Source organism: Pieris napi, chromosome 10, assembly GCF_905475465.1.
Source record: "Pieris napi chromosome 10, ilPieNapi1.2, whole genome shotgun sequence".
Classification (NCBI taxonomy): domain Eukaryota; kingdom Metazoa; phylum Arthropoda; class Insecta; order Lepidoptera; family Pieridae; genus Pieris; species Pieris napi.
The window spans coordinates 5245950-5272661 of record NC_062243.1 but is presented as its reverse complement, the minus strand read 5'-3'; the positions used below and the strand labels follow the sequence as shown (position 1 = coordinate 5272661).

The 26712-nt window shown below is 32.1% G+C and overlaps 1 protein-coding gene across 2 annotated transcripts; it reads right to left on the bottom strand.

The window, feature by feature from the left end:
- Positions 1-15433: 15433 nt before the first annotated feature.
- On the bottom strand, positions 15434-26450 carry LOC125053124 (cytochrome b5-related protein-like). 2 transcript variants are annotated; one of them, XM_047654349.1, is made up of 7 exons: positions 26350-26450; positions 21640-21855; positions 20526-20935; positions 19297-19485; positions 17847-18071; positions 16083-16395; positions 15434-16052 (listed from the first exon to the last, which is right to left on the bottom strand). In XM_047654349.1, the coding sequence occupies exons 2-6, from the start codon at positions 21850-21852 to the stop codon at positions 16104-16106; spliced, it is 1329 nt and encodes a 442-aa protein (XP_047510305.1). In that variant the 5' UTR covers positions 21853-21855; positions 26350-26450; the 3' UTR covers positions 15434-16052; positions 16083-16103. The 2 variants fall into 2 exon arrangements, with proteins under 2 accessions (XP_047510305.1, XP_047510304.1); XM_047654348.1 differs by having other exon boundaries at positions 15434-16395.
- Positions 26451-26712: the final 262 nt, after the last annotated feature.

Here is a 26712-nt window from a genome sequence, read left to right as displayed (position 1 = left end):
ATAAGTCAAACATGACTTAAAATACTAAAATTATTATTTATTATCAAAATATCGTATAATTTTAAAATCTTTAATTTACATCTAATTGTAAATCTAATCCATTCTCGAATACACTACACACAAAAAAATTCATTAAAATCAGTCCATCCAAGGAGTTTAATTACAAACACACAAGATATGTAAAAGCATTCATTTCAAACTTATATATTTTATTTTGAAATTAATACGTATACATATTTCTTACATATTTTTAAAAATGGAACTTTTAGAAAAATGCCATTCGGTCGCTATTATAGTGTATGCAAAAAGAGTTTTTCATTCTCATCTCTCTTATATAATAAAAATAGAAATAATTTTAAAGTCAATAATTACATAAACCATGTATGGAATTATGCACTTTCTCCAATGACATCACTAGGTCGCGTTCATTCAACACTCGATATTAAGAATTTGGTATGCCAATTGAGAAATGGATGTATGTGTCATGTACAAGATAGTGAATACAATAAGATATAATAAATGGTATATTAAATTCAAACGTGAATATACGTAGTCTCAGTATTCCTAACATATTTTAACGTGAAGTGCCACAACCGCATCCTTTATAAAAAAATGGCGATTAAAAAGAGTGGCGGAGAGTTTAGTGCCAGTTCTTCTCTCTCGTTCTACGCCCTTGATTTGAGAATTGGCAGTAAATGTAAAATTAGAAGCATTAATGTGTATGTCTTTACTGACGAGTAATAAGTGTACATTATGTTACCTATATGATATTTAAATAAACTTTATTTACCTAGATATAATAAAACTTTCAATGAATTAAATACATTTTTTCTATTGGTAGTGTCGTTTTTTCTACAAACGTAGAATAAGGTAAAATTTTAAATTTTTAAAAAGATTTTTATCTTGTTAAGGCAAAGAAGTATAACTTCTAACGCGTGTACATAAGTACACGCACATCTTTTTTTTCCTATTATCCTCTATCTTTGCCTTACACCCAAAAGTCTACAGCGTCAGGCATAGAAGGCTGATCTAATTTCTATTAGAAAAAACAAATAATCACGAAACGATACAGAAATCTGGCCCAGACCTTAAAAGGGGTTACTACTGGAGTTTAAAAAAACCCTGTTTCTTAAAAATGTCAAATTGCAACGTTGTAGCAAAAATACATATCTGTCACTTTCTATCACAGCGTCATCACAATTTGTCTAAAAGGGATGAAATAGTAATGCAGTTAGGTTTTCGTTTATATACAGGGAGTCTGGAAGATAGAAGAACTACCTATCTTTTTAAATATTCAATTTTGTTTTCTGTTTAGTATATGATGATTAGTGTTGGGACTCTTATTTATTTATTTATTTTATGTATGTCTTTGTATGGGTATTTAATGTTCTGTAATCTATTGTGTAATACGTCGAATCATTCACATTCTAAACATTATGTTAATTAAATCATTAACAATTTCAGACATTAAAGACGAATTTATAATGAGCGATATTTATCTAATTAGAGGTTGCATAATATGATTAGTTCACGATGTGTTCAAGGAAGAACATTTTATTTCTATAAATTATTAAATACATTAATAAAATTTCCATCGTGAATAGAAGGTAATTTTTGTAAGAGGTTTCATTCTAAATCATTCATCATTCACTTTCTAACATCTTCATTGACAAAACACGTCCACGAATCAATAAACTTAACAGTTTTACGAAACAAATCACAATTGAATGGTAATTTCATGGGAACTAACTGAATGGCTGTAGGTTCCTTACTTTTTACACTATTATTAATTCTTACAATTGCCACTAGCTTCCCTATTGCACATATAACTTTTCTATAATGTTTATTGCATAACATGTACAACAAAGCTTTTTATAAATTTGAGGACTACTTAAATGATCCTAATCCTTGGGATTGAATTGCTCCAGTTCAAACAATTTGTATGACAATACTTGGCGATTAAAAAGAGTGGCGGAAAGTTTCTTGCCAGTTCTTCTTACCCGCTCTACGCCCTTGACTTGCGAACTGGTAGTAAATGTAAATTTACGATTAATTTAACTTGACGATTCAAAAGTGTACTTGGTTACCCACTTGAATAAATTTGAGTTTGAGTTTGAGAGTTTGTATTTTGAAAACTTTACTAAATATTAACTATGAGCAGTGATGGCCTAGTGGCTTCAGCGTGCGACTCTCATCCCTGAGGTCGTAGGTTCAATAGCCGGGGGCGGAATATACATTCAATATAATATGAGTAAGGATATATACTAAACTCTTATAATAAAATATAGAATACTAGCGGACCCGACCGACGTTCTGTACAAACTCTCTAAATACAAAACTTTCAAACTTTAAAAAAATCTAAATCATTCTAGAGCAAGATCCCAGGGCCGCCAGACGTCACGTATTTTCTGACGGATGAAATGTGGACGATTGGGTAGTGTTAGTATGTACTATGATCGTATGCCTACCTGCTAGCTTTGTCAAACGGCCAATTTCCAGGTATCAGGTAATCAAGGTACATAAAAACATTACTTACTTCACGTAAATTCTCATGGCTGATTTTTATATATGTTTTCGAGTGTATAGTTAAAAATAAATTGTCAATACTCCCAGACACTTTCCGTCGGCCATATTGCTTGACAGACGCTTTAAGGGTCTCAAAATAATTAGTCAACTTCACGTAAATTCTGACGCTCCATTTTTATATATGTTCATCCGACAACTATTTTAAAAGCTTTGACAAGAAGACAGACCGATCCAAGGGGCCAATCATCCCCTAAACTAAATTTTAATATCTCTATGAGTGGGAGAGCATTATCTACACGCATGAGACTGAGTGAGACCGACTGCGCTGTTAAAGCCATGAAAATTACTTGAACAGATATTTTATAATTTTTAGAACTTTTGTTGACAAGTAAATTATAGCAACAAAAATAAGAAAAAAATTGACACATAATAAATAATACTAAAGTTAGCCGACATTTTTTTTTTTTCAATTTATTAATTAGAACTAAAAAATATTTTTAAAAATACCACTTATATTTAAATAGCAGCAATTTTTTTAATTAATTATTTATTGGAAATTTGGAAACAAAGTGGAAAAATATTAATTCTTCAATATTTCTTAACAGTGACTTTTAATCTTCATTATCATCATCATCAAATATCAATCTTGAAATTGAATATCTAAATCGTGATCGTCATCATCAGCATTATCCTTATTTTCTTCCTCTGTAAAAAACAAGTTAAACAATGAAGGTCTGAAAAAACTAAAAAGATACAAATAATATGAGAAACGAAAATAATTTACCTGATTGTTCTTCCAGCGACTTACTGACAAAACCCGGTAATTGATCTCCATCGAACCAATGAAAATCATTTTTACCATCTTGTAGTGTCCAGCCATTGTTTTCGGGGTTGAAAATATTTATCATCTTCATACCTGCATTGTTCCGAAGCTAGCCCGTCGAAACTGTTGCCAAAGCTCACTTTTACAAGGTGGTAAGTTACTGGCATCGAAGTTTCTTAAATTCTTTCGATTGAATTCTTCATTTATATCAGATACCATGTATGTAAATGATAAACAACTGTAGTCTGGCAGCATCTACATCAATTATTCCAGGAACGTTGTAAACATCACAGATAAATTTTTGTATTGTGTTGAAAACACGTTCTTCTTCATCTACATCACCAACAAAATCCAACGTACCAAAACGGTGAAATGCTTGTTGGTACTCTTCATTTTTCTTCAAAATATTAAACGGCTTTTGCTTGCCCTCTTTGAATAATAATAATTTTTCAAGTAATTTTCATGGCTTTAACAGCGCAGTCGGTCTCACTCAGTCTCATGCGCGTAGATAATGCTCTCGCGCTCCCACTCATAGAGATATTAAAATTTAGTTTAGGGGATGATTGGCCCCTTGGTTCGGTCTGTCTTCTTGTCAAAGCTTTTAAAATAGTTGTGGGATGAACATATATAAAAATGGAGCGTCAGAATTTACGTGAAGTTGACTAATTATTTTGAGACCCTTAAAGCGTCTGTCAAGCAATATGGCCGACGGAAAGTGTCTGGGAGTATTGACAATTTATTTTTAACTATACACTCGAAAACATATATAAAAATCAGCCATGAGAATTTACGTGAAGTAAGTAATGTTTTTGTGTACCTTGATTACCTGATACCGGGAAATTGGCCGTTTGACAAAGCTAGCAGGTAGGCATACGATCATAGTACATACTAACACTACCCAATCGTCCACATTTCATCCGTCAGAAAATACGTGACGTCTGGCGGCCCTGGGATCTTGGACCATTCTCGAACTTGAACACATCAAGACATTTAGAATTTAGAAACACAAATATATTATACTAGCTGACTCGGCAAACGTCGTTTTGCCATGTATATCATTTATAATAAAAAATAGGGGTTGATCGTAGAGGGGTGAAAATTAGGAGTTGTATGTATTTTTTAATGCTGTATCATAAAAAAAAGGGTGCGTGTACTTATGTACGCGCGTAAGAAGTTATACTTCTTTGGCATTATTAAAAATAGTTTTTGATTGCATGCAAATAATTAATTACAATTAAATAATCAAAGACTGGAAAAGGAGTCATTAAAGTCAATAAAGTTCAGTTTACATTTGAAAAATTAATTAAATAAATATTTATTATTATTCTCTTACATTAAACAAATAAAACACTATTTATCTTTAAAACATTTTTATTTCATTATACTGTTTATTTTTAAGTGACTCTAATGTCTTCATCAGAATTTCGGTTTGTAATTTTAAATTAATCATTACTTGGTTGTGCATCTACGAGGCTTCTCCAAAACTACTTGCTTTCTGCAACAAATAAGAGAATGCAATATTAATTTAAGCTCTGTCCATGCAAAACTTAAAATTTTTTATAATTCATATTATAAATTTTTTAACACATTTATATTAATACATATAATTATATAAATGTGTTAATACTATAATTTGTAGCACATGCTACAGACCTGGATAGCAACTTTCTTTTATTCTATTTAGAGATAGAGATAATTTAAATATAATACCGGTGTCTTCCTTGTAGGTTTCTTTGGAGTTGTTTGGGGATTCTTGTTGTTCAGTTCGACATGATTTTCTTTAACCTTTCTTTAATCCTACAAAATAATGAAATTGTTAAGTTATGTTGTCACTGTTGTGCACACCTTTGTTTGGCTTTTTTAGTATTCAAGTTATGTCAAAACTGATTTATTACCTTGTCATTGTTGGCTTTATTTGCTTTTGGGATATCAATTGTTTCCAAAATGATTTTATTTGTAATAACCTGAAATATATAAATAACATCTATTAATTTAATTATCATGGTGAGTGGTTCGCACTCAGGTATTAAGGTGTATTATACCCACTGTCCATTATAAGTGGGAATGGGCTCACTTCTGGCAGGACAGAGTTTCGGTACTACAAGTGCAACATGGATGTTTAGAGGTATTACAATATCTCTAACTACCCTGTAGGGGAATAAAGTAATGTTGTAAGCATATGCCTATGCTTGAAAGGTTGAACCTTGAACATCACCATACATCATATTTATAATTAACATTCCTACCTCGACACCATCACAATCAAATTCATTGAAATCTACTTCAAACCATTGTGTCTCGAGAAGGTGATGGTGGCTTTGTTCCACCTCCAGTTTTTGATGTTTCACGGCGATAAGATGACAACTCTTTTTTTGTATTCAATTTAGTGCACTTCCACTGATTCATCAATTGTTTTTTGTCTCTTGTCCTTATATTTGCTAGATTAAATCTGATGTTTTGATTAAATAATGTGGTCATTTTTTTGAGATGCAGGTACTTATTAAAATGTTTACTTCTCTGTTATATCGCTCCAAGCCTTCATTTTCTCCTTATTAGTATTCGTGCTTAAATCTTTGTTCTCAATTATTGATATATAGGGTCGTAGAATATTTCTAAAAAGTTGCTGTAACAAACGCAATAAACAAAAGCAATGAATAATGGTTCATGTTTCAGTTTTAATCAACAATAATACTCGATAATACATACGGATAGTTAACCTCAATTGTATTGAAGCACTCAGGAAGGTTAGCACAGTTTTTTCACAAATATTTTATATTATTTCACAAATATTTTGTATAATGAAAATAACTAGGTATATAATTATTAATTTTAAACAATAATTAAAACTCCTATATTTGTTTAAAAGGTAAATGTCATTGTCAGATGTCAATTGTCATGGTCATTCAAAATTCTAGAATATGCGTGAAGTTAGCTTCACGCATATTCTATTTCTTTTTACTTGTAGTTTGTCTTATTCCCATCTCGCTCGCGCACGCTATATCACACTGCCAATTTTGTGTCATAGGTGCGCGCGCAATCGTAAAATTTCACTCTCATCAATTTTTCATAACGCGCCTAAAGAAGTACAACTTCAAAAATAAAAATAAAAAACATTAGGGGTGGACTACCCTTAACATTTAGGGGAATGAAAAATAGATGTTGTCCGATTATCAGTTATACCTAATATGCACACAAAATTTCACGAGAATCGGTCAAGCCGTTTCAGAGGAGTTTAACCACAAACACCGCGACTAGGGATTGCAATCCGGCGTCATTTTCAGTCCGGCCGGCTACGACCGGATTCCCATCAATCCGGCCGGATCCGGTCGGATCCGACCGGATTGATTAAATCAAGATGATTTTCGCTTTTTAGTACAAAATAAGTGAGTTAATCAAGTATCACTGCACTTATATGTAGGTAGTTTATAAAAAATAAATCACAAATATATAAAATCGACTTTATTTCCTAACCAATGTTAAGACAAATAGACAACAAGAAAACAATTAAAATTCAGTAGTGTAGGTAACTAGTAATAATTTTACGACGTAACGAGTAGCTCAGTCTTTCTAGATTTCACTTTCACAGATAGATCAATTTATAAGTAACAATATTAATTATCAAGTAACTATAATATCTACTAGATACAATTAACCTTACGTAATTAACTGAAATGCGATCAAAATCATTATTAAAGTATTTGAGAATGCTAACAAACAAGTCTTTTAGGTATTTATGATTATGACAGATACCATCATGATTTGATGAATCTGTCGAACGAATGAATGGCAAAAATTATCACAATAATGAGTTTAGAACTCTTTAGTTTAATCAACTTACGATAAATAATTATTTTAAGTAATAATTGTAAAAAAATATACGTATTAAAAGAAAATCAATATTGATTTTGAAAATAAGATCGTAGAAAACAAATATTGTTAATTGTGTCATCAGCTAAACGACTTCTAATAGAGCTGCAAATATAGCCTGCGGCCGAAAAGGCCACATTTTCCCATAACCGCTAGCACCGGATCCGGTCTTCGGATACGGTATATTGGTACCGGATCCGGTAACCATTAAATGATGCCGGATCCGCCGGATTACCGGATCCATTTTTCCGGATTGCAATCCCTAACCGCGACACGAGAATTTTATATATTAGATAGTGTTATTAAATTAATTTCAAACCAATAACTTTAAATGGTTTAATTATTTTCTGTAAAACAAAGCCTACGTTAACATCAAAGCAACTTACAAGACAAGATGAAAAATTACATTTTCTTTTTCCCCGCTATCAGTGCTAATGACACAGTATTTAAGTTCCTTTTTCGTTCATTCATAGCAGAGGTCCCGAGAGAGACTTAATTACACGTTTTTGAGCGAAATGAGTGAGTAGATTAGGGAGTTTTTCCCCGGAGGTCCTCATAAAAACTATACTATACTCGTTTCATATTAATTTAAAATCGCCTCGCTTAATTACATCTACGTGAACACCGACGAGAAATATACTAAATTTTGCATAAGCAAGGTTTTACGGTTTTGATACGACGATAGGACTTTTTGCTATCGTTCGATGGACGTCTCTAAATTCTATACACATTATCTTAATATATATAAATTACGCGTCACAGATGGATGGACTCCTAAACTACTGAACCAATTTCAATTAGATTTGCACACCGTTTGTAGTTCGATCTAACTTAAAAGCTATCACATCTCAATTTATACCCACAATATTATGTTATTGCAAAATATTTGTTTATTATTTGATAGTCATAATTCTAACAGATGACGCTGTGTTGAAAGTACCAACGTTTCACATAAGCTACAATTTAATGGCATAACCACCAAAAAAGAATGGTGGTCTCCAAGACTGATGATCTCCTTCCGTTTCCCTTCAATAGTTTACTACACTTTACTTTTACGTTTACTTTGAATATTTTAGCCGGTCTGCTAGTTTTACATACATATATTGACAACTAGCGAAGGTGCGAACTTCGTCTCGCCTTCATATGTTTTTTGTCCTATCCTAACAAACTGTTTAATAATTGAGCGGGCAGTCCATTTATTAGTCGCGGTTGTAAATACGTCAACGTTCTCTCACCGTAGATGTTTGTTAAATTAATTAATATTTTAAATTTCAAATTTATAAATTTGACGAATACTTAAATGATCCTAATCCTTGGGATTGATTTGCTCCAGTTCAAACAATTTGTATGACTCAAAACTTAGCGATTAAAAAGAGTGGCGGAAAGTTTCTTGCCAGTTCTTCTAGCCCCCTCAACGCACTTGACTTGCGAACTGGTAGTAAATGTAAATTTACAATTAATTTAACTTCTTTTTTGACTTTTATAAGTATACTTGTCTACCTATATGAATAAAGATATTTTGAGTTTGAGTTTGTTCGTGAAGGAAAGACTTCAACTCGAAAAGTGTGTACGTAATCGTATTACGTCTAAATCTGACTGTCGTGATATCGAAAACAGAGTCCAGTTATATTGACATATCAAATGACGTACAATTTAGCGGTCACTTAGAAGGGAAGGCTAGATTAGCCTCTAAGAAGCTTGGTGTGCTCAGCAAGGCGAGAAGTGTTTTTATAACCCTATTTAGAGCACTATTCTAACATTTTGGCGGGATCTTCTCAGCTCTTTTCATTGGACCATATTCAACGAAGAGAGGTTGAATCGTCGACGATCAGTCTTTCTTTCAGAGCGGCTTGGTCCCTTGGCGTTGCGTAGAGAACGAAATACCACCCGTATCAACTCGACAACTGAGCGTTTTTAAGGCAGTGCTTGCCACGCTCCACCATGACGTGCCGGCAACGCATTTGTTACCCTTCTGGCAATGTGAGTGTGCATGGGCGGTGGATCACTTAATATCAGATGAGCCTCATGCCCGTTTACTACGTTCTATTTATTAGCATACAATAAAACTCTTCTGGAAAATTTTGTTTCAGTTTTATATCTAGTTGAAATTAAAATACGAGCGTGATCTTATATCACTATAAAAAACCTCATTCCGTGATCTTAATTAAAAGTTAAGGAGTCAAACATTAATGGATACCGGTCTATAACGGTTTGAATCTATTCCGGTAAATATTTGAATTTAGAATGTGCATACACAAATTTATGAATCTATATTTTTATATTAAAAAATTGTGATCTGTACAGGTCTATGAACGAATACCACCACAATATGGAACCAGTTTCCTCCTAAAATATTTCCAAACCAATTCGACTTAGGGTCCTTCAATATTCCTCACATTCCATATTCCACACATGGCGTGCAAATTTGTCTTAAAAGGTAGAATTTTACATAGTAGATTACATATTACATTACCTATCATAATATCATCATCGTCAATTCTTACATTGTTTTATCACTACATAATCACATTATTAAAATATATTATTAAATTAATATTAATTATGTTTTACTCAAATAATCATTAATAGAATAATATATTTTTTCCAAAAGTAGTTTTTTAAGTCAATTTTTTTAAAACTAGTAGGAAGGTATTTGAATGTTTTTGGTTAATTATTATAAACCTTAATTGCCATACAAGAAGTGTTTTTCCTATATTCCATATTAATTTTTGGCATAACCACTTTGTTCCAGTCTCTTCAGTCAGTTTCTAGACAGTTGTCCACTCCCGATGTCTTAAAAAATATGTTTTTGTGCACATTTCTAAAATATACATCCAGGGAAGAGATAAAATTTTGAGCTTCTTAAACTACGCAACTATCAAGACAGTTTGCTTCTCAAATTGCTCCAATATATTTTTTTCTGTCTTATAATACCTGAATACTTCGACTGAATTTTCAAATTAACCAATAATTTTGAAACTGGAATACAACTTAGAGTTTAAAAACGGGATGAGATAAAATTTGGAGATTCTTAAACTATGCAACTATCAAGACAGTTTGCTCCACAAATTGCTCTAATATATTTTGTTGAGCTTTAAACTCCCTATATACTTCGACTGAATTTTACAATTAACAAATTATTTTGAAAATGGAAAACAACTTAGAAGTTTAAAAACGGGATGAGATAAAATTTTGAGAGTCTTAAACTATGCAACTATCAAGACAGTTTGCTCCACAAATTGCTCTAATATATTTTGTTGAGCTTTAAACTCCCTATATACTTCGACTGAATTTTCCAATTAACCAATTATTTTGAAAATGGAATACAACTTAGAAGTTTAAAAACTAGCCATCAGGAGAGTTAGAGTTCGCACTGAGTGACGTCTTCAAGTTAACAAATCTACGAATTGGATATAATGAATATCGTATTACTGAAGGTTTACCTCGTATTCGGTTTCAGTTTGCAAGTTCACAGTACCTTGGACTTAGTTTCCGTAGTTCAATACCATATGCAATACTCTGTCAAGAGTAACTTGTGTCATCTTATATTCACTATTCAATATATAGATAGCGGCCGCATTAGTATGGTATTTAAATATATAAATAGTACTGTTACACTATTGATTTATTGTGTAGCTGTATTCGTCAATTTGAAAACACGTTTCCTAATTTGTATATCGTTTGTTTGTAATGACTTTACAAACATAACAACATTATAAACATAGGCTACATTCTAATGTATTTAAAAAAAAATCCAGCTGTGCGAGGGACTAACGAGTATTCTATATAGTCACAAATATTATTGTATATAGTTTATAGGGCTTACAATAGGTACATAATGTGACGAAAATATATCTCGATAAGGATTGATTTTGATGAAATATTTTGTGCGTTTTTAAGGGGATTCGAGACTGGTTCATTGTATATAACATGTGTACGGGTCTTTTGTTGGGTTCGCTTTTCTTTAAACTGTTATTAAAATCGCCTTTTTATGACTGTAGAAACACTATTTCAGAATAAGATTTGAAGTGTTATCCCTCTTGTAATGCAAAATAATGATTTTAGCTCAGGATCTGCCGATGCCATTTAATAAAGTATTCATTGGTGAATTAAAAATTTAACTACCACCCATTAAGCTTCAAGTATTACAATTATCGTGAACTACGCGAGGATACTCCCACGAGGGCAACGCCATGAATTTCATAATGAGTGACTGGGTTATATTTGAGACCCTTGTTAAGGTGTCGTGTATGAAAAGGGATAATTGTGTACAAGTGTATTATTTTTTCATTTTTTCATTTTAGCCTGTTGACTTTTTTCCTGGATATCATTATGGCTGAGACAAATATAACTAAGGCACTAAGTCCCCGGCAGACCTTAGTCAGAGGGTGTGATCTCCGGGTCAGCCAGGAAGATCAAAGCCCCGAGTCATTGTTCAGAAGCGTGGCATCCAAAATTAAAGAAGCCATGATGATCGCCAACCATCGAAAGGAGATGGCAATATAAGGATGCGTTCTATGTTCAAAATTTCATTTTTACATTAGTACTCTATTTAAGAAATATTTAAGTATTTATTTACACTTCGTTACCTTATACAAAAACATATGTATAATATATAGTATTGTGTCTTTTAACCAGCCCTCTTGAACCCCCAGTTTATACGTCATCTGACTTACAGAAAGTACACAGGTGACTTAAAACGTATGTATTTATTTAGTATAAATAATTAGAACATAAAGTTTTGTTCAATATTATTAAAACTAATTGTCTCTCATCCATGAAGTCGTAGGCTCATTCCTCGGCTATGCACCAATGGATTTTCTGTCTATGTGCGCATTAAATACACTATCGTACAGTGAAGGAAAATACTGAGAGACGAGAGTTTTTCAGTATTTTATTATCTCGATGAAAAAATAATACATAAGTCAAAAGGCTGATCACACTATGAATTAAAAATGATCAAAAAAACGGTTACAATCTATGTGTTGTAGCGCTATTATTATTAATATGCACCTATGTAGGCTGTGTTTATCTCTATGTACCGTACACTAAAAACCTTTAACTCTATAATTTGTCTGGGTTTTGTAGGTATTAGCGCGTACAAATTATGTGACAGGGGTGTTTCTAAGCTTAACGGCGCAATTTGCAGTCATTACAGCCTCTTAATTATGGTTTGTTCAAACAAATTACTTTGGGTGACGTTAAAAACTTAAACAATTTTATTTTGGGTACTTGTAAAAAGAAGTTCGGGGCGATAAGTCTTTTTGGCAAGTATTAAGCATTACATTTTATATTACTTTAATCACACTGTCTACCCGTTAGACATTATCACGCCATTCTAAATTTGAATTGCAGACAGTATTTATTCTACGGAGAATACTACGACGAAGAAGAGAGAAATCAGTTTTCAAATTGTTTTACAAAGTCAATTGAAATACCAAACTGAACATTTGTTAGAGGAGGAAGCTTAATCCCAAGTTTGTGGGGTTGGCGTTGTCCCCCGGCCGCCATCTTGGAAATAGGGGTGAAAACACATTTTTGGCCATATCTCCTGAACTACTTTGTGTTAAGCTTGTACTGACCTCCCTACATGTCCCTTAAATAAAATTGCGTCCTCTAACAAATGTTCAGCCCATGTAACATTTCAATAGACTAACAGTGCAACATAGTTTTCTTGGCCGGTAAGAGCGTCGCTGTCATGGATATTAGAATTGCCAGTACATTAAAACTAACCATTATAAGTGGAATAATTTGAAGTCATGCAGGCTAACTTAATAGTTTATTGAAATGTCTTAATAAAACAATGTATACTAGTGTCTAAGAAATAAATTTCTAGACTTAAATAATTGTGATAGAAACTTAGGAACAACTGAAATGATAGGTATTGTTACCTATACTATTAATATAATATCTTTTAAGATACCTAGCAATCAAAAGCGTTCGATAGTGAAAACTTTGCCATTATAATTAATAATGCAACGAATAAAAATAAATACATTTTAGTTGGATTTTTATTAGATGTTAGTAGATAGTAAAATTATTTATTGTACGCACCAAGAAATTACAGATAACTGACAATGTCAGTCTGACATTTGACAGTTCTGACAATTTTTTTTTTACCAAAACCAGTATTGCGAAACGATGGTGACATTTGACACATCGTTCAATTGTCAAACGTTTATTTGTCCAGTTTGATTGAAATTTGAAATTGGCGCAATTTTCAAAGAACGCTTCGTTTCGGTACATATATTTTATTATTTACGCCATGGATTAAGGACCATAAATATTTGACCCTCAAACGTAATTATTAATTTAGAGTAACAAATTAATTCTAAACATATAAAATACCCTTTATTTATACGACAAACAAGGGTATTTATCAAATCAAGCCCGGATAACGGGTCTGGTTTATGACGTCATAAAATTTGGAGTCTGCAACGCCTCGATAAGTCTATTAGAGCTCAGTTTTATTAAACTTTACCTAAAATAAACTTCGAAATATACTAGGAATTCTTAACCACATACAGCAACAATTAAAACAGTATATATAATAAATTAGCTAACCCTGCAAACGTCGTTTTGCCATGTATATTTTTTCTAGGAAACATTTTTTAGTTCAATAAATATATCTACTGTAATAAAAAATAGGGGTTGATCGTAGAAGGCAGAAAATTAAGGGTTGTATGTATTTTTGTATGTACAATACAAAAAAAATTGTCTAACAATAAAAAAATTTTTTTTTTGGTGTGGACACCCCTTATCACGTAAGGGTTTGAAAGATAGATAGTAGACGATTCTCAGATTTACTGAATATGCATACAACATTTTTATTAGAATTGGTCGAGCCGTTTCGGAGGAGTATGGGAACGAACATTGTGACATGAGAATTTTATATATAGAGATGTAAAAAGAGAGGTGAGATTAGATGAATACATGGACGTATGTTGTCCGTCAGGTGTGCCAAGTGACAACTGACAGATGACATAATATGTCATGTATGTATGTTATATTATGTAAGTGTAGAAATACAATTATTGCTTTACACAGATGTCGCCATTATAAATAAAGTGAAGTGAAGTGAAGTACAATTATTGGTGCACAGAGCAAGTCGGGGTCCAAACGAATGACGTCCAAATAAATGTTTACAGAAAACATTTGTTGATATTTAAAAATAGAACAAAGTAAATTGTACAACGATGAGGATAGACTGCTAATTGTAAAAATACATTCATGCATTGTTTACGATAGTTCTATACATTTTACAGTGTTCTAAAAACCCAGTTGATCGCGATTTTAAAATGAAATTGCAGAAGTTACTTAAGAGCTTGAGGAACGTTCATTCCATTAAGGCTTTTTTACTCCTGTGAATTCTAACTGTTAATTCGCGCTCGTGTGATATTGCTAAGAGGAAAGTGTTGTAGGCCATATATTTTCTTTAGAACTGAAAATTAGTACGGAGTTTCTCACCCTTTCGAGTTAATTCAGAGTAATACAAAGACATTAAAACTTTTAGGACTTTGAAAATGTAATGTATGAGAAGGTGCGGGTGAACTTAGAAAGTGTATGTGTAATCAAAATAACAACAGAGATTTTCACACTAATAAGAGTAATAAAAATCGGATACCTATTAATTAAAATAATATGTAATTCAGGGGTTTTGTAATACAACATATTGTGTTGGCAATGGAGGGGAAGAGAGTTGGGGTTTAAATTGGGTAGGAGACCTACCTAAGTGAGGTATTCTTTGGTTAGCTATCTGGCAGTGTGAGTCCATACACTCACAAGGCCAGAAAGCTCGCTAGTGCGATGTCGGCCTTTTAAAAATTGGTAGGCTCGTCATCAATACGTTGCCGTAACTTTTGTGTGAACATACTTAGAATTCAAAAGATCCTATGTCCTGAATATGCAAAATTAACAAATGACGAAACAATTAAACGTAACAACAAAAAATTAGTTCACCTCTAATTAACAACCTACTTCTTCGATTTTTTTAACTATACTTCCTTCCTAACTAAATTATATTTGCTTACCTTGATAGCAATGTTATTCATAAAGGCTTTTAGCGTTACCTTTTTCTACTGACAGAATTCTAGAATCACATCTTCCCTAAGGGTTTACGGATACTAGTTTTCTTCTACACAAATCCTACTTCGCTTTGTTCGACAACTTTTTTATCCTTATTCTAATTGAATGTTAGGGTTGATAAAAAAATGCAGATATAAAACATAATTTTAATTCATTATACATTTCTGAAATACAAAATTAGTTAAGCGACCACGTCTTAATTTAGATTCGGTTTAATCAAAGTCTCAATACCATAATTAGTACAAGGTGATTAGTTCCGAATCATGTTTGCTAAATCTATGCGTTGCTTAGTACATATGGTCCAATTAGAAGATCTGTGTCAATCATATTAATATTATAAATTAAATCTTCGCTGTTAAAATAAGATATTTTAAACATTAGTTGCAGAACAAGTTTTTGTTGGCTTGGAATTTTTTGTTTCCATTAGCCTTTAACATAATGACGTGAGAAGAACAAAAAATATTTTGTGAATTTCTTAATACATAATACATACTCGTGTCCTTACTTCAATATCACAGACTCACATATATATTTAGAATTATATTAAAGCACAATTAGTACTAGAATCTAATCATCTTCAAAGTTGTAACTTAAGTGTGACTCTGGCATGCCAACTCTTTGAAGTTTGACTTATGGGAGTTATTTGCGACAAGTCTACACTTACCCTAACCCCCTTATTATACTATTTCAATAAAAGTACTCATTCGTTTCTCTCTATCCATTTGGGTTTTTGCTTTGATGGAAAGAGATACTTTATGTACGGTGCAAGACCGATTTAGTATTTATAAATACGGGGGTCAGTCTATTTTATTTTTTTCTCTCTGAAATTATTTGGCCGCTTCCGAATCAGCTGTTTGCTTTGGCTCAATAGGGCTCCATAGAAGGTTGTGGTTCGAAGTTGCATTTCGAACTTCTCACAATGTTCTAAAAGAGTTGGGTAAAGGTATTTAAGCTCAGCATGATCCAGCGTTGGGAAGAGATGGTGTAGGGCGTGATCTCCAAACCTCGTGATTGATTTGAAGTGGTTTCCAGCATATTCCGCTCTTTCTATAACTGTATCCAGTTGATGAATACCCCAGTCGAGCTGCTCTGATCTGAAAAGTGTGATAAATTTAGTTGATATACGGAAAATTAAACGTGGCACTGTATAATGTTAGCTGGAGGCTATAAAGATTTCCATTAAGATATTCACCATTCACAAACGGTATTCTTAGTTGTATAAACTTAGTTTTTAAGATGCGATTCGAAACCCTGAGGTGGTAACCCATTGGTGCATAGCCCGGTTTCAAACTCACGACGAGTTTGAACCCCGGCTATGCACCGATGCCAATACCAAACCACTTCATCTTTCCATATAGCTTTGCTCATTCAGCGGAGAAAATAATGCCTTGCTTTGGCTTGACGTGGCTTAGATCGGTGATATGTCAGGCTAAGAAGGATCAACTCATATAACTAAAAAAAAAAGGATTATATTCTACGTATATTTATAAATCTAAGGCCCAAAACGATAAAGCTTTGTAATGACTGATTTCAAAAGTTTCAAAGAATGCAATTTCGTGCGTTGATACAGGTGCGTATTTTGTATTGGCATGTCTATAAATCAACCCTTTTATGTGAATGGGAGGTTTCTATGGGTATTCGAGTTGAGGAATATTTCATTCTGTTTAGAAAAGCTTTCCATACGATATTGTGAGTCATTCAGCCGTACAATGGAACAGATCTGGTGCTACAAAGACAAGTGATTAAACAGACATGTCACAATCGCAATCCATTGAAGCCAAACTGAATAGGAACACGCGATATTAAAACTCAGTGACCCGCTTTGTAGTTTTAACTGGATGTTTGACGGTGGCGCTTCGTAATATTATTCAGTCGGCATCTAAAAAAATATAATATTTTCATTTGGTACGTGATGTAGTCTATATATTATACGTTTGTTTTGTTTTAATACAATAATTTTTTTATTTATGACTAAAAAAATTTTATTATTAAGTTGCTTAATTTATTATTTATTTATATAAGGAAGTGATGAGGTTTGGCCTTCAAGCTTAAACCACTAAACCTGTTTGATAAATTTTCTGAGTGTTATGATGACATTTTAGACTCGCTCTTACGATGAAGGAAAACATCGCGAGGACCTTAGACCCAAAAAGTCGAATATGTATAAAATCGCCTATTTAAATAAAAACAATCTCGAAACAATTACAGAAAGCTAAGTGGGCCTAAAAGGCTGTATCGCCGCTGTTTCTTTTATTATATATACATGACATGGGGACATAAGCTACTCCATCAGGATGTCAAACAAATTTACAACTTCTTTACAAAAACCAACGATATATTATTACATAACGAAATTAAACATCTTTGTACTAATTTACCATATATGTACTACAGATAAACATGCATTAGCTATTCTCATATTTCTGGCAGCGTTATATTATATTTTTGGATGTAATTACGCCTGTTAGGTTAAAAGTCTCAATAAATAATATTCTTACAACTACGAAAATCGAGCGTCAGTGAACTGAAAAAAACCGTACAGTACCTAGGGACATCTCCTTCAAAGAAATTGGTATGGGCGTGGTGACCTGCTGTAAGACCGTACACCATGAAAAATTCACTTGCAATCATTAGTGATAGCAACCAGATAGCGATCGTCCAAGGAAGATATAGCCCGCTAGCTAGCCACATCCATACTGGTACAGTGTATGGTAGGGTATGAGCCCATGTCATTGAAGCACCACGGTATCCAACGATTCCAACAGCAACCCTGAAAAAAGTAAAAATATTAAAGCAATATTTTCAATACAGTTTGCTGTACCACACATTTAATTACTTGTGTAGTTATAACCAATTAATGTTCAAAGGAGAAATAGTTCACAGGTGTTAGCTAAGTATAAATTCCACAGAACTTGACTCTTATGAAAAAACATATTGGACTTTGGCAGAAGTCATAGTTCTCGCTTACTCTCAACTCTGTCTCTTATCCTTAGTATACAGCTAGAGTATGGCTAATGAAAGAAGATAATTGAATGATTTGAAAACTTTCGGATGGCAACACAGAATGTCATTGAATTTCTTAGGTTAGTATGATTAATTGTCTTGATACTTAATGCAATTACTCATTTTTATTTCTATTATATATTTTTTCCGAATAGTTAAAATGTATAATAGCCTAAACTTTGTTTTATTTGATAGAATATTTAGTTTCTTTCGCTGGATTTTATTATTCCGAATAAAGTTGTGTTTTATACTAAATATAGTTTTAGTTTTCCATGCAATGCTTGTAATTTTAAGTATCAATAATAAAAGACTAAATACGTATAGTATTTAATTTCATAGAAATACAGTTAATATCAATGTAAAAAAAATCGGTTGTCTGTAAAGTCGGTTTACTGACGATAGTTGAACGTGACAACGTCATAAAAAAATATTGATGGAATGGTTGCATTTTTAAAAAAAAAATTAAGTTTTATTTGTTTGATAGGTATTTTGTATGGATATAGAGAAGGAGGTAAATGGAAATCACAATTGAATTGATCAAGTTACATTTATTTGTACGTATAAATACAATTATGTCAATTTTAAATGGAACGCCTCAGAGCGAGGTAACGCCTCAGAGCAAGGTAACGCCGCATGAGTCATGTTTTTTCGTGCATGCAGCCGGCTCCATCGAATTATAAGACGTTGTCAAGTCAAAATAATAAAATAAAATCAAGTATTAAATAAGTTTAATCCACAAAATATATCAAACTTTTAGGGATACCATACCAATTTTTTTTTTAATTTGCCGCGCTTATTCGTTATCTCCTTTCATTAGCCAGACTCTACGTGCGTCGAGCCGACTATTAAACGATATCTAATGATTTTAATTTTATTTAAAGAACAATGCTACCCAGCGTTGGATTACGGACCATTTAAGGACTTAGTTTAGCTTAGTTTGGCTTATGTTAATTCTTGAACTCTAAAGAATTGTGGTAGAAATGTATACGTACTCTTTTAAAAGGCATCCAAGAGAAACGAAAGCAAATACGATGGGATAATAAAAAGCTGCCATTTGGGCCCAAATTGGTTTATCCGGATTTGGCATGAACTGAAGAAAGGGTTCTATTAGCCCTATCTCTATATCTTGGGCCGTATTTGTATGCAGATGATGTGACATTGCGTGAGTTATCCGCCAGTCTCTAAAACAATACAAACAATGAATAATCTGGTCACTATATAAAAAAAATATTATATCTTGTCTATAAGATTTGTTATATATTAACGCACACATTAGGAAATATTATTTCATGGGAAGCAGATTCACATGTTAGAATTTATAGTACCTAATAAAAAATTATAAAAATAACTCGAAGTCTCGCGTTTCTTAATTGTGAAAAGTAATGATAAAAACTATAGAAGACTTATTATTATGGGTTTCCAATACAAAACATATATAAATGGGGTGTGATTTAAATTTTTAAATCAATTAAAAAAACCCGGTACAATAAAAGCGCAAGGGCATAGGCATAGGTATTGTTACAACTCGTAACAATGTACCTGTTTGTAATTAAGAGGTCAAATAAGTTCCACATTTAAACACGTGAAAAGTCACATTGCAATAAAACTATGTAATTAATATGACTGCTATACTCGCAATGATAGGGTAATTATAAAATTATAGGAAACATATAATTGCACTATTATGCTAAATACTACTTGGCTCGACGCTTTACGTGTATGATGAGTAAATTCACAATCTTGAATATACTCCAATAATTAAGATTTGACACGCAATATTACTTACAAAATATACTTTAGCATAGGTCATGTAAAGTCAGTCAAAGTCGAGTCAAAATCATTTATTCATATAGGTAATACAATGTACACCCATGAACATCAAAAAAATACATATTAAATGCTTCTAATTTTACATTTACTGCCAGTTCTTAAATCAAGGGCGTAGAACAGAAGACAAGAACTGGCAATAAACCATTCTTTTTAATCGCCAAGTTTCTTGTTTTACACAATGATTGTAAGGAGCTGCAACCATTACACCATGTTCCACATGACTTCTTAAGTATTGAATAGTTAAGTAATAATAATAAAATAAATTAAAAACCTTTGTTTTTTCCTCTATTCTCCTCTATCAGCAGGAGGCATGGTGAAATAGGAGCACGCACTTACATTCTCGTGGGAACAACACGCAATTGTCAATCACAGTAATATCATAATAACTTACGCGTAAGAAAATCCACTGAAGTTAAACAAATACATCCTCCAAGAGTCAGATCTATGGAAGTAATTGTGGGCACAGACTGTTAGAGCACTAAGTACGTAGCCAAGTATTACTGTTGACACAAGACCGAGCAGCAAATTCTGTGTCCAAATCCAACAGCATAAAGGACCTCCAATTATAAAAAGAATCAGTAACGCATCAGTTACATTGTCGCTCTTCTTTCTCGCGTCCTTCGGTATATCTTTTATCTTGTCAACGATTTTTGTTTTTAGTGATACATAAAAGCCGTCTTCGGCGAATGTGAAGGGTGAATTCCGTTGCGAATTCGCCTTTCGAACAAAATATTTCGGGATGATTGATTCGGCGACACCACCTAAGTGATGTGTAACAAATTGTTCCGTTATATCAGTGCCCTGTAAAGTATTTATTAAAGTGACAAATGTATTGGCGAAAACAATTTCGTTATAATGTTTGCTTCAATCTTTCAATGTATTTTTAATGAATGCGGTTCCAAGAGGAAACAATCATGTAGACCAGAAACCGATTACTCTGAAAATTCAGGGTTAAGAAGAGAAAAGCATAGAAGAAACTTAATAAAAGATCTCAGTAAAAGACTGTTAAATAAATAATAAAGACTCTAATTGATATAAATTTCTTTCTATCCAAAATAAAAACGCACGAGGCAAGTATCCCCCGAAGCATTTTCTACGCTAGGCTAATATCCGCCATAGTAGGCAACTATCCCTTTTCTGAGAGGTGAAATAAAACAGTATGTATTCAAAACCATTGTTAATTATTTATACAAAAATAGGCTTTTATAGAAGATAAAACACCCATGTTTCGAGATACATACTGAATAATTTTCAGCAAGTTCATATTTAAAAAATAGCTTTTTCGAAAGTAGGGCAACTATCCGGCTTTTCCCCTATATTTTATTAATATGCTGTATAAAACATAGTAATGAAATATATCAATTAAAATTACATAAGTGTTATGAAAATTAAAATACGATTATTATCTACTTTGTTATCATTGAAATATCACGATCATTTTTATTATAATTATTTTTATCATTAATACAGTATAGATAACTTTATGGAATATTTTTGTAGCTTACTTTAGTATATTCTAGCCACTGGGTACCTCCGGGATGTGAGGAGATAAACTCAGTCAAATCATACAGGTTGTCGTGAATCCTCCAAAGATTTTCAGCTCCATCCTGTTTTCTTTTACCATCCAACCATTGTCGACCCGTCTTTGGGGGTATATCTCGAAGATGAGGGTAGGGAAGGTTGGGGAAACTGACTTGACGTTGATTGTTCGGTGCCATAACCTGTAAACGTTTGGGTTAGGTCAATACAGGCTTAAGGCAGACACAGAAATACGGTCTCACTTATTTAAGTGATTTCAATACTATATATAAATAAATTGAATATATTTTTAATTTCACTATGTTATTATATATTCTTATTCTGATTTATCATACTTTATACGAGTAACTTCACAAGACATTATTTACCACCTAAATATATAAAACAAAGTCGTGTACACTACTTATAAACTCAAGATCAGCTGGACCGATGTTTCCGTAAACCGTAGTTTTTTGGTTGATTCTTCTCTGCTCCGAATAGCAGAATAAGTAATAAAATATCAGAAAAGTTATCAAATAACAATAAATTAATTAATTAATTAGTTATCGGTTGACAAAACTACGCATCATTTTACATTGAATTCGTGTCAGTTCAAGATATTTCGATCTTGAGGTGAATGAGGAGATGCATTACCAGGCTTTGAACTTGATCGAAGACATGTGTTACCTCTTCAAAAAATGTTGTATATCAGAAAGCGCTTTACATGCAGTATCGCAATATTGGCGCTAGAGAGAAGAAGCCTAATGTGTAAAACTGCCATTCTTCTTTCGCAATATAACATTTCTGTATTTGCAAAAAGAGTTGTATTAATGTTATTACCTTAATGAAATCCTAAATTAAGTTTACCTAAAGATATTAATAGTCTGTTAGGCGGAACGAAGTTAGACGGGTGAGGTAGTTTATTTATAAAAATAATTATTGTTGATCTTATGCCCCCGTTCATTGCCGCCGTGTTATGTATTATGCAAAGGTCAAACACCGGGTTGTTTCATTCGTTTAATAATTTTGGATGCTGTTAATAAAAAATATTTATTTAAATGTCTATACCAATATGTCCACCCTTAATTACGGATATATGAGTACTCTGGGTCCAACTGATTTTAAAAACATAATATTGTAATTTTTTGGCATAGAACATGTAAAGTATAGTGTAAACTCTTTATAACGAAAAGTTCTCTATAACGGAAAAAAGTTAAATTTATTTGTTTCAACCCAATACCCATATATAATTTCTTTCTTCTCTACAACGAATAAAAATGCTCGGTCCCTTGAAATCCTTTATAAAGAGTTACACTGTATTTATTTAATTTGACAGGCGCGTGAAGCATGTAATAGCGAGACATAATTTCAAAATCCGTGGGAGCGTAGGATTGAATAAAACAAATTTAATTTGGAAGATCACGTAAAACTCCTTACGCAGTTAATAACCAATGGGCATCAACCCTTGGTATAATTACTTTTCAATCATATCCATTTTATTGCACGATAGTACTTTAATTACTATAGTAAAATACATTATACTAAGTCCTTGTTTTGTGGATCTTGACCTATATGAATAATTATTTACAAGGAATTATGTTTTAATTTCGCATATTTTATTGAGGAAGCTCAGATTTTTAGATGGTGATTGTACCTGTTTGAAGATTGACCTGTTTACGTGGCCTTAGAGCTATCTGGCTGTTATCAGTGTTTATTATAAAATGAACATCTTAAACATAATTTTTTCATAATTAAATTATTGATACTGTAATTTATCGCCCAAAAACAAAGAGTTTCTTTACATTATTCGTACTCGATTGTTGTAAAATAAAATTATGTGTGCGTCTCAATTTTAAAAGAATATGGAAAGAAGAATGAAGCCTAAATTTTGACATCATCTGTGATAATGTGAAAGTTAATAGATCTCGCGATGTACCGTTTGGGCAGCTTTGTTTACATATTTAATATTTGGTAAGATCTTCTAAGATTCTAATACTATGTATATAGATATATTTCTATAGATATTATAGATCGCCAACCCGCTGTCCAAGTCACGATTCTCACGGGTCTCCATAACAGCTGCGTTAACGAAAACTACAGACCGAACAAAGTGGATATCACTAGAAGGTAGCGGGAACCTTACAGTGATCTTTAGCAAATAAGAAAACTACACTGTATATTATTAGAATAGTTATAGTACCAATTTAAAAACTAGGTGTTGATGGTTTTACTGATGGGATGGATAAAAAAATTAATTTTGGCAGTAACATATTATATACTTAAATAATTAAATTATTGTATAAAACAATTTTTGAATTCTCTTAATGAGGATGAGAATTACTAGTTTTTGTAATGTTGTTATTAGCATATTTTGGTAAAAAATAGCATTTATTTTAGTATTGTATTATTTTTTATCTTACTGAAGGTTGTATGTTAATAATGGAAGGCCTTGCGTCGTTTGTGTGGATGTGACTCCTGGATGTTCTTGATATGCGGAGTTGCAGTCGCGCCTACAAACCACGGGGAATTGGAATCTTGAAAAAATTGTGCCGGAAATTTAACCCAAGCCCACTACCTACCATAATATATTATACCAGACACTATGAAATGGAAGAAGACATATTATATTCTCCTATTATAATTAAATCCATAAATTTTGTTTATATGTATATTAGAAATTAATATAACTCAACTTTAAGCGAATAAGCTGTTTTTTAGCTAACCTAACCCAACACTTTTAAGTATGACAACTTTAAACATTTTAATAACTCCTTGTTAGCAAAATATAGTTATTTAAAATATATTTAGTTTCTATGAATTTTATAAAGTAAAATAACACAGAAATAAGGGAGCATTCTAATGGTGAAATAAATCGGTCGAGTAGCTACTGTCTTCCTTATATTGAAATTGTATGATATAGATAATGGGATACAATTATTATAGTTATATTTCGAACAGCTTGAGCAGTGTTGGCTTGGACCAATGAATTTTTCTTTCTGATAAAGACGTTGAATGCGTTGAAACCAGAATGCTTGAAACCCAGAAACTAACGATATAACTTGGGCACAAAAAGCAGATCACGTATAAAAAAAAGAATAATAATGTAAGAAACAGATCTAATGCCAGACCAAGATCAAAGGGTTGAGGCGCCTCGATTATAACTTATTGATATTAATTTTTTTCTCTTACTTTTCTTCAACTTCTTAAGATTTTATTTATTTATTTACACTTCGTTACACGTAACGTGTAACGGGCGGCCTTATCGCTAACAAGCGATCTCTTCCAGGTAATTGTAGTAAGGAAATAAGCTAAAAAAATAAATATGATGGGATTCCATTATAAAAAAAGTTATAGAATCACCAATCTTAATCTAAAATAAACTAAAAAAAACTCACAGATTCATGAATTGCGATGCAATACAAAAGAATAAGAAATACAAGAATTACAAAAGTCACGATTGAGCAGGATATGGTTAAGAAATGTTTATGTAGAAGAGTTTGAAAAGATGTTAGGAAGGTAGCCCATCGTATGGAGTCGGGCAGCCTATTCCACAACTTAATGGCGGAGATCCTAAACGAATTGCCTAAGAAGGATGAGGTGTGAGATGGAATTTCCAAAAAAGCATTAGAGGAGCGTAACATAATAGTTATAAGGACCTGAGAATTTGAATTCATTTTCTGTACGAGCTAGTGTTAATTAACACATGTAAAAACCAGGTTTTAACATAAGGTTGGTAAGTGTATTAGTACTTACCTTATATTTATTAAAATTTATTGTAAAAAACTTATAATATAATGATGAAATATTATAGGAAAATTACAACACATGCATAACTTTTCCATATTCCAGTTACAATCGAAGTTCTGTTTTTATGTTACATAGGGAAATTGTATTTTGATCCTACTTACGATGCGATTAGGTCTATGCCTAAATTATAAATTATTAAATGTTAATTGATATACGATATATTATCGAATATATGACCTCAAACACATAAATCTTATTTTAGTAATCTAATGATAAACAGGTGTCTTGCTATTATTTATTCAAATTTACACAAACAACAAGTACGTATATTCAAATTAAATTTAATGCAAAGTTAATTGTACACTATAAATTGTGTATAGATATAGTATATATTAATCTATCAATCTACTTATTAACAATTTCCAGATCCTTCAGAAATTACCTAAAGCAGATATTTCCTTCTATACATAAGTCCTTCTTTATAATGATAATAATTGGCGTCTAGCGCATGAATTATGTATCGAACAACTACCCACTACTTCCAACTTTATGCTCAATATTTAATAAGTATATAATCAAGACTAAGTTTTTTTAATCATCAACTTATCCATACTTTGTTCCTTATATGTATACTGTTATAATATTTGAAAAAAGAACGATATTACTTGTATGCCTGGTATTTCTGAGGTGCCAGAACGTTCAAAGTTCTTCTAGTTATTGTAACGTAATATAAATTATACGGGTACGTTTTTATATTTAAATATCTGATAAACAGCATAATTAAGGTTCAATAACATTACCTTAATAAGTCGTATTACTTGTTCCAGATAGCAATAAACTGATAAAAACAACAAATGTAGTTGTACCCTAAAATATTATTTTGTGTGACATTAAAAATAAATCGAATAAACACAAAACAATTGTTCCTTAAACACAAAACTATTACTTACCAAACTATGTTTTTTAACACTAGTACAATTAAAATTGTATCATTTATCGCATAACGGCCGTCACGTCTAGTGCGTTGGCCGTGACTGACTGCGCCTGCGACTCGTAATTTCATTTTGGTGGAATGTCATCGTCATTACAATGTTTTAATACATTTTTAATGTGTCCGGCAAAATTTCCATAATTGTATAAGTATTTTGAGTAAGTATACTTATTTATCGATCTATTACACCATTAAGATATAGTTTCGTATAATGTAGGTTAAGAATATTCTAAATACACTATATTGAGAAAATATAATAATAAAATAATAAACATTGAAATAAATAACTAACTAACTAACATAAAATAAAATATATTATTAA

Excerpts from the sequence above, each read along its gene's own strand:
- LOC125053124 (XM_047654348.1), bottom strand. The coding sequence starts at position 21,852 with ATGGCACCGAACAATCAACGTCAAGTCAGTTTCCCCAACCTTCCCTAC. Across the intron at positions 20,936-21,639 it reads AGTGGCTAGAATATACTAAA|GGCACTGATATAACGGAACA; the intron begins GTAAGCTACAAA and ends AATACTTTACAG. Across the intron at positions 16,396-17,846 it reads TTTGAAGGAGATGTCCCTAG|ATCAGAGCAGCTCGACTGGG; the intron begins GTACTGTACGGT and ends CACACTTTTCAG.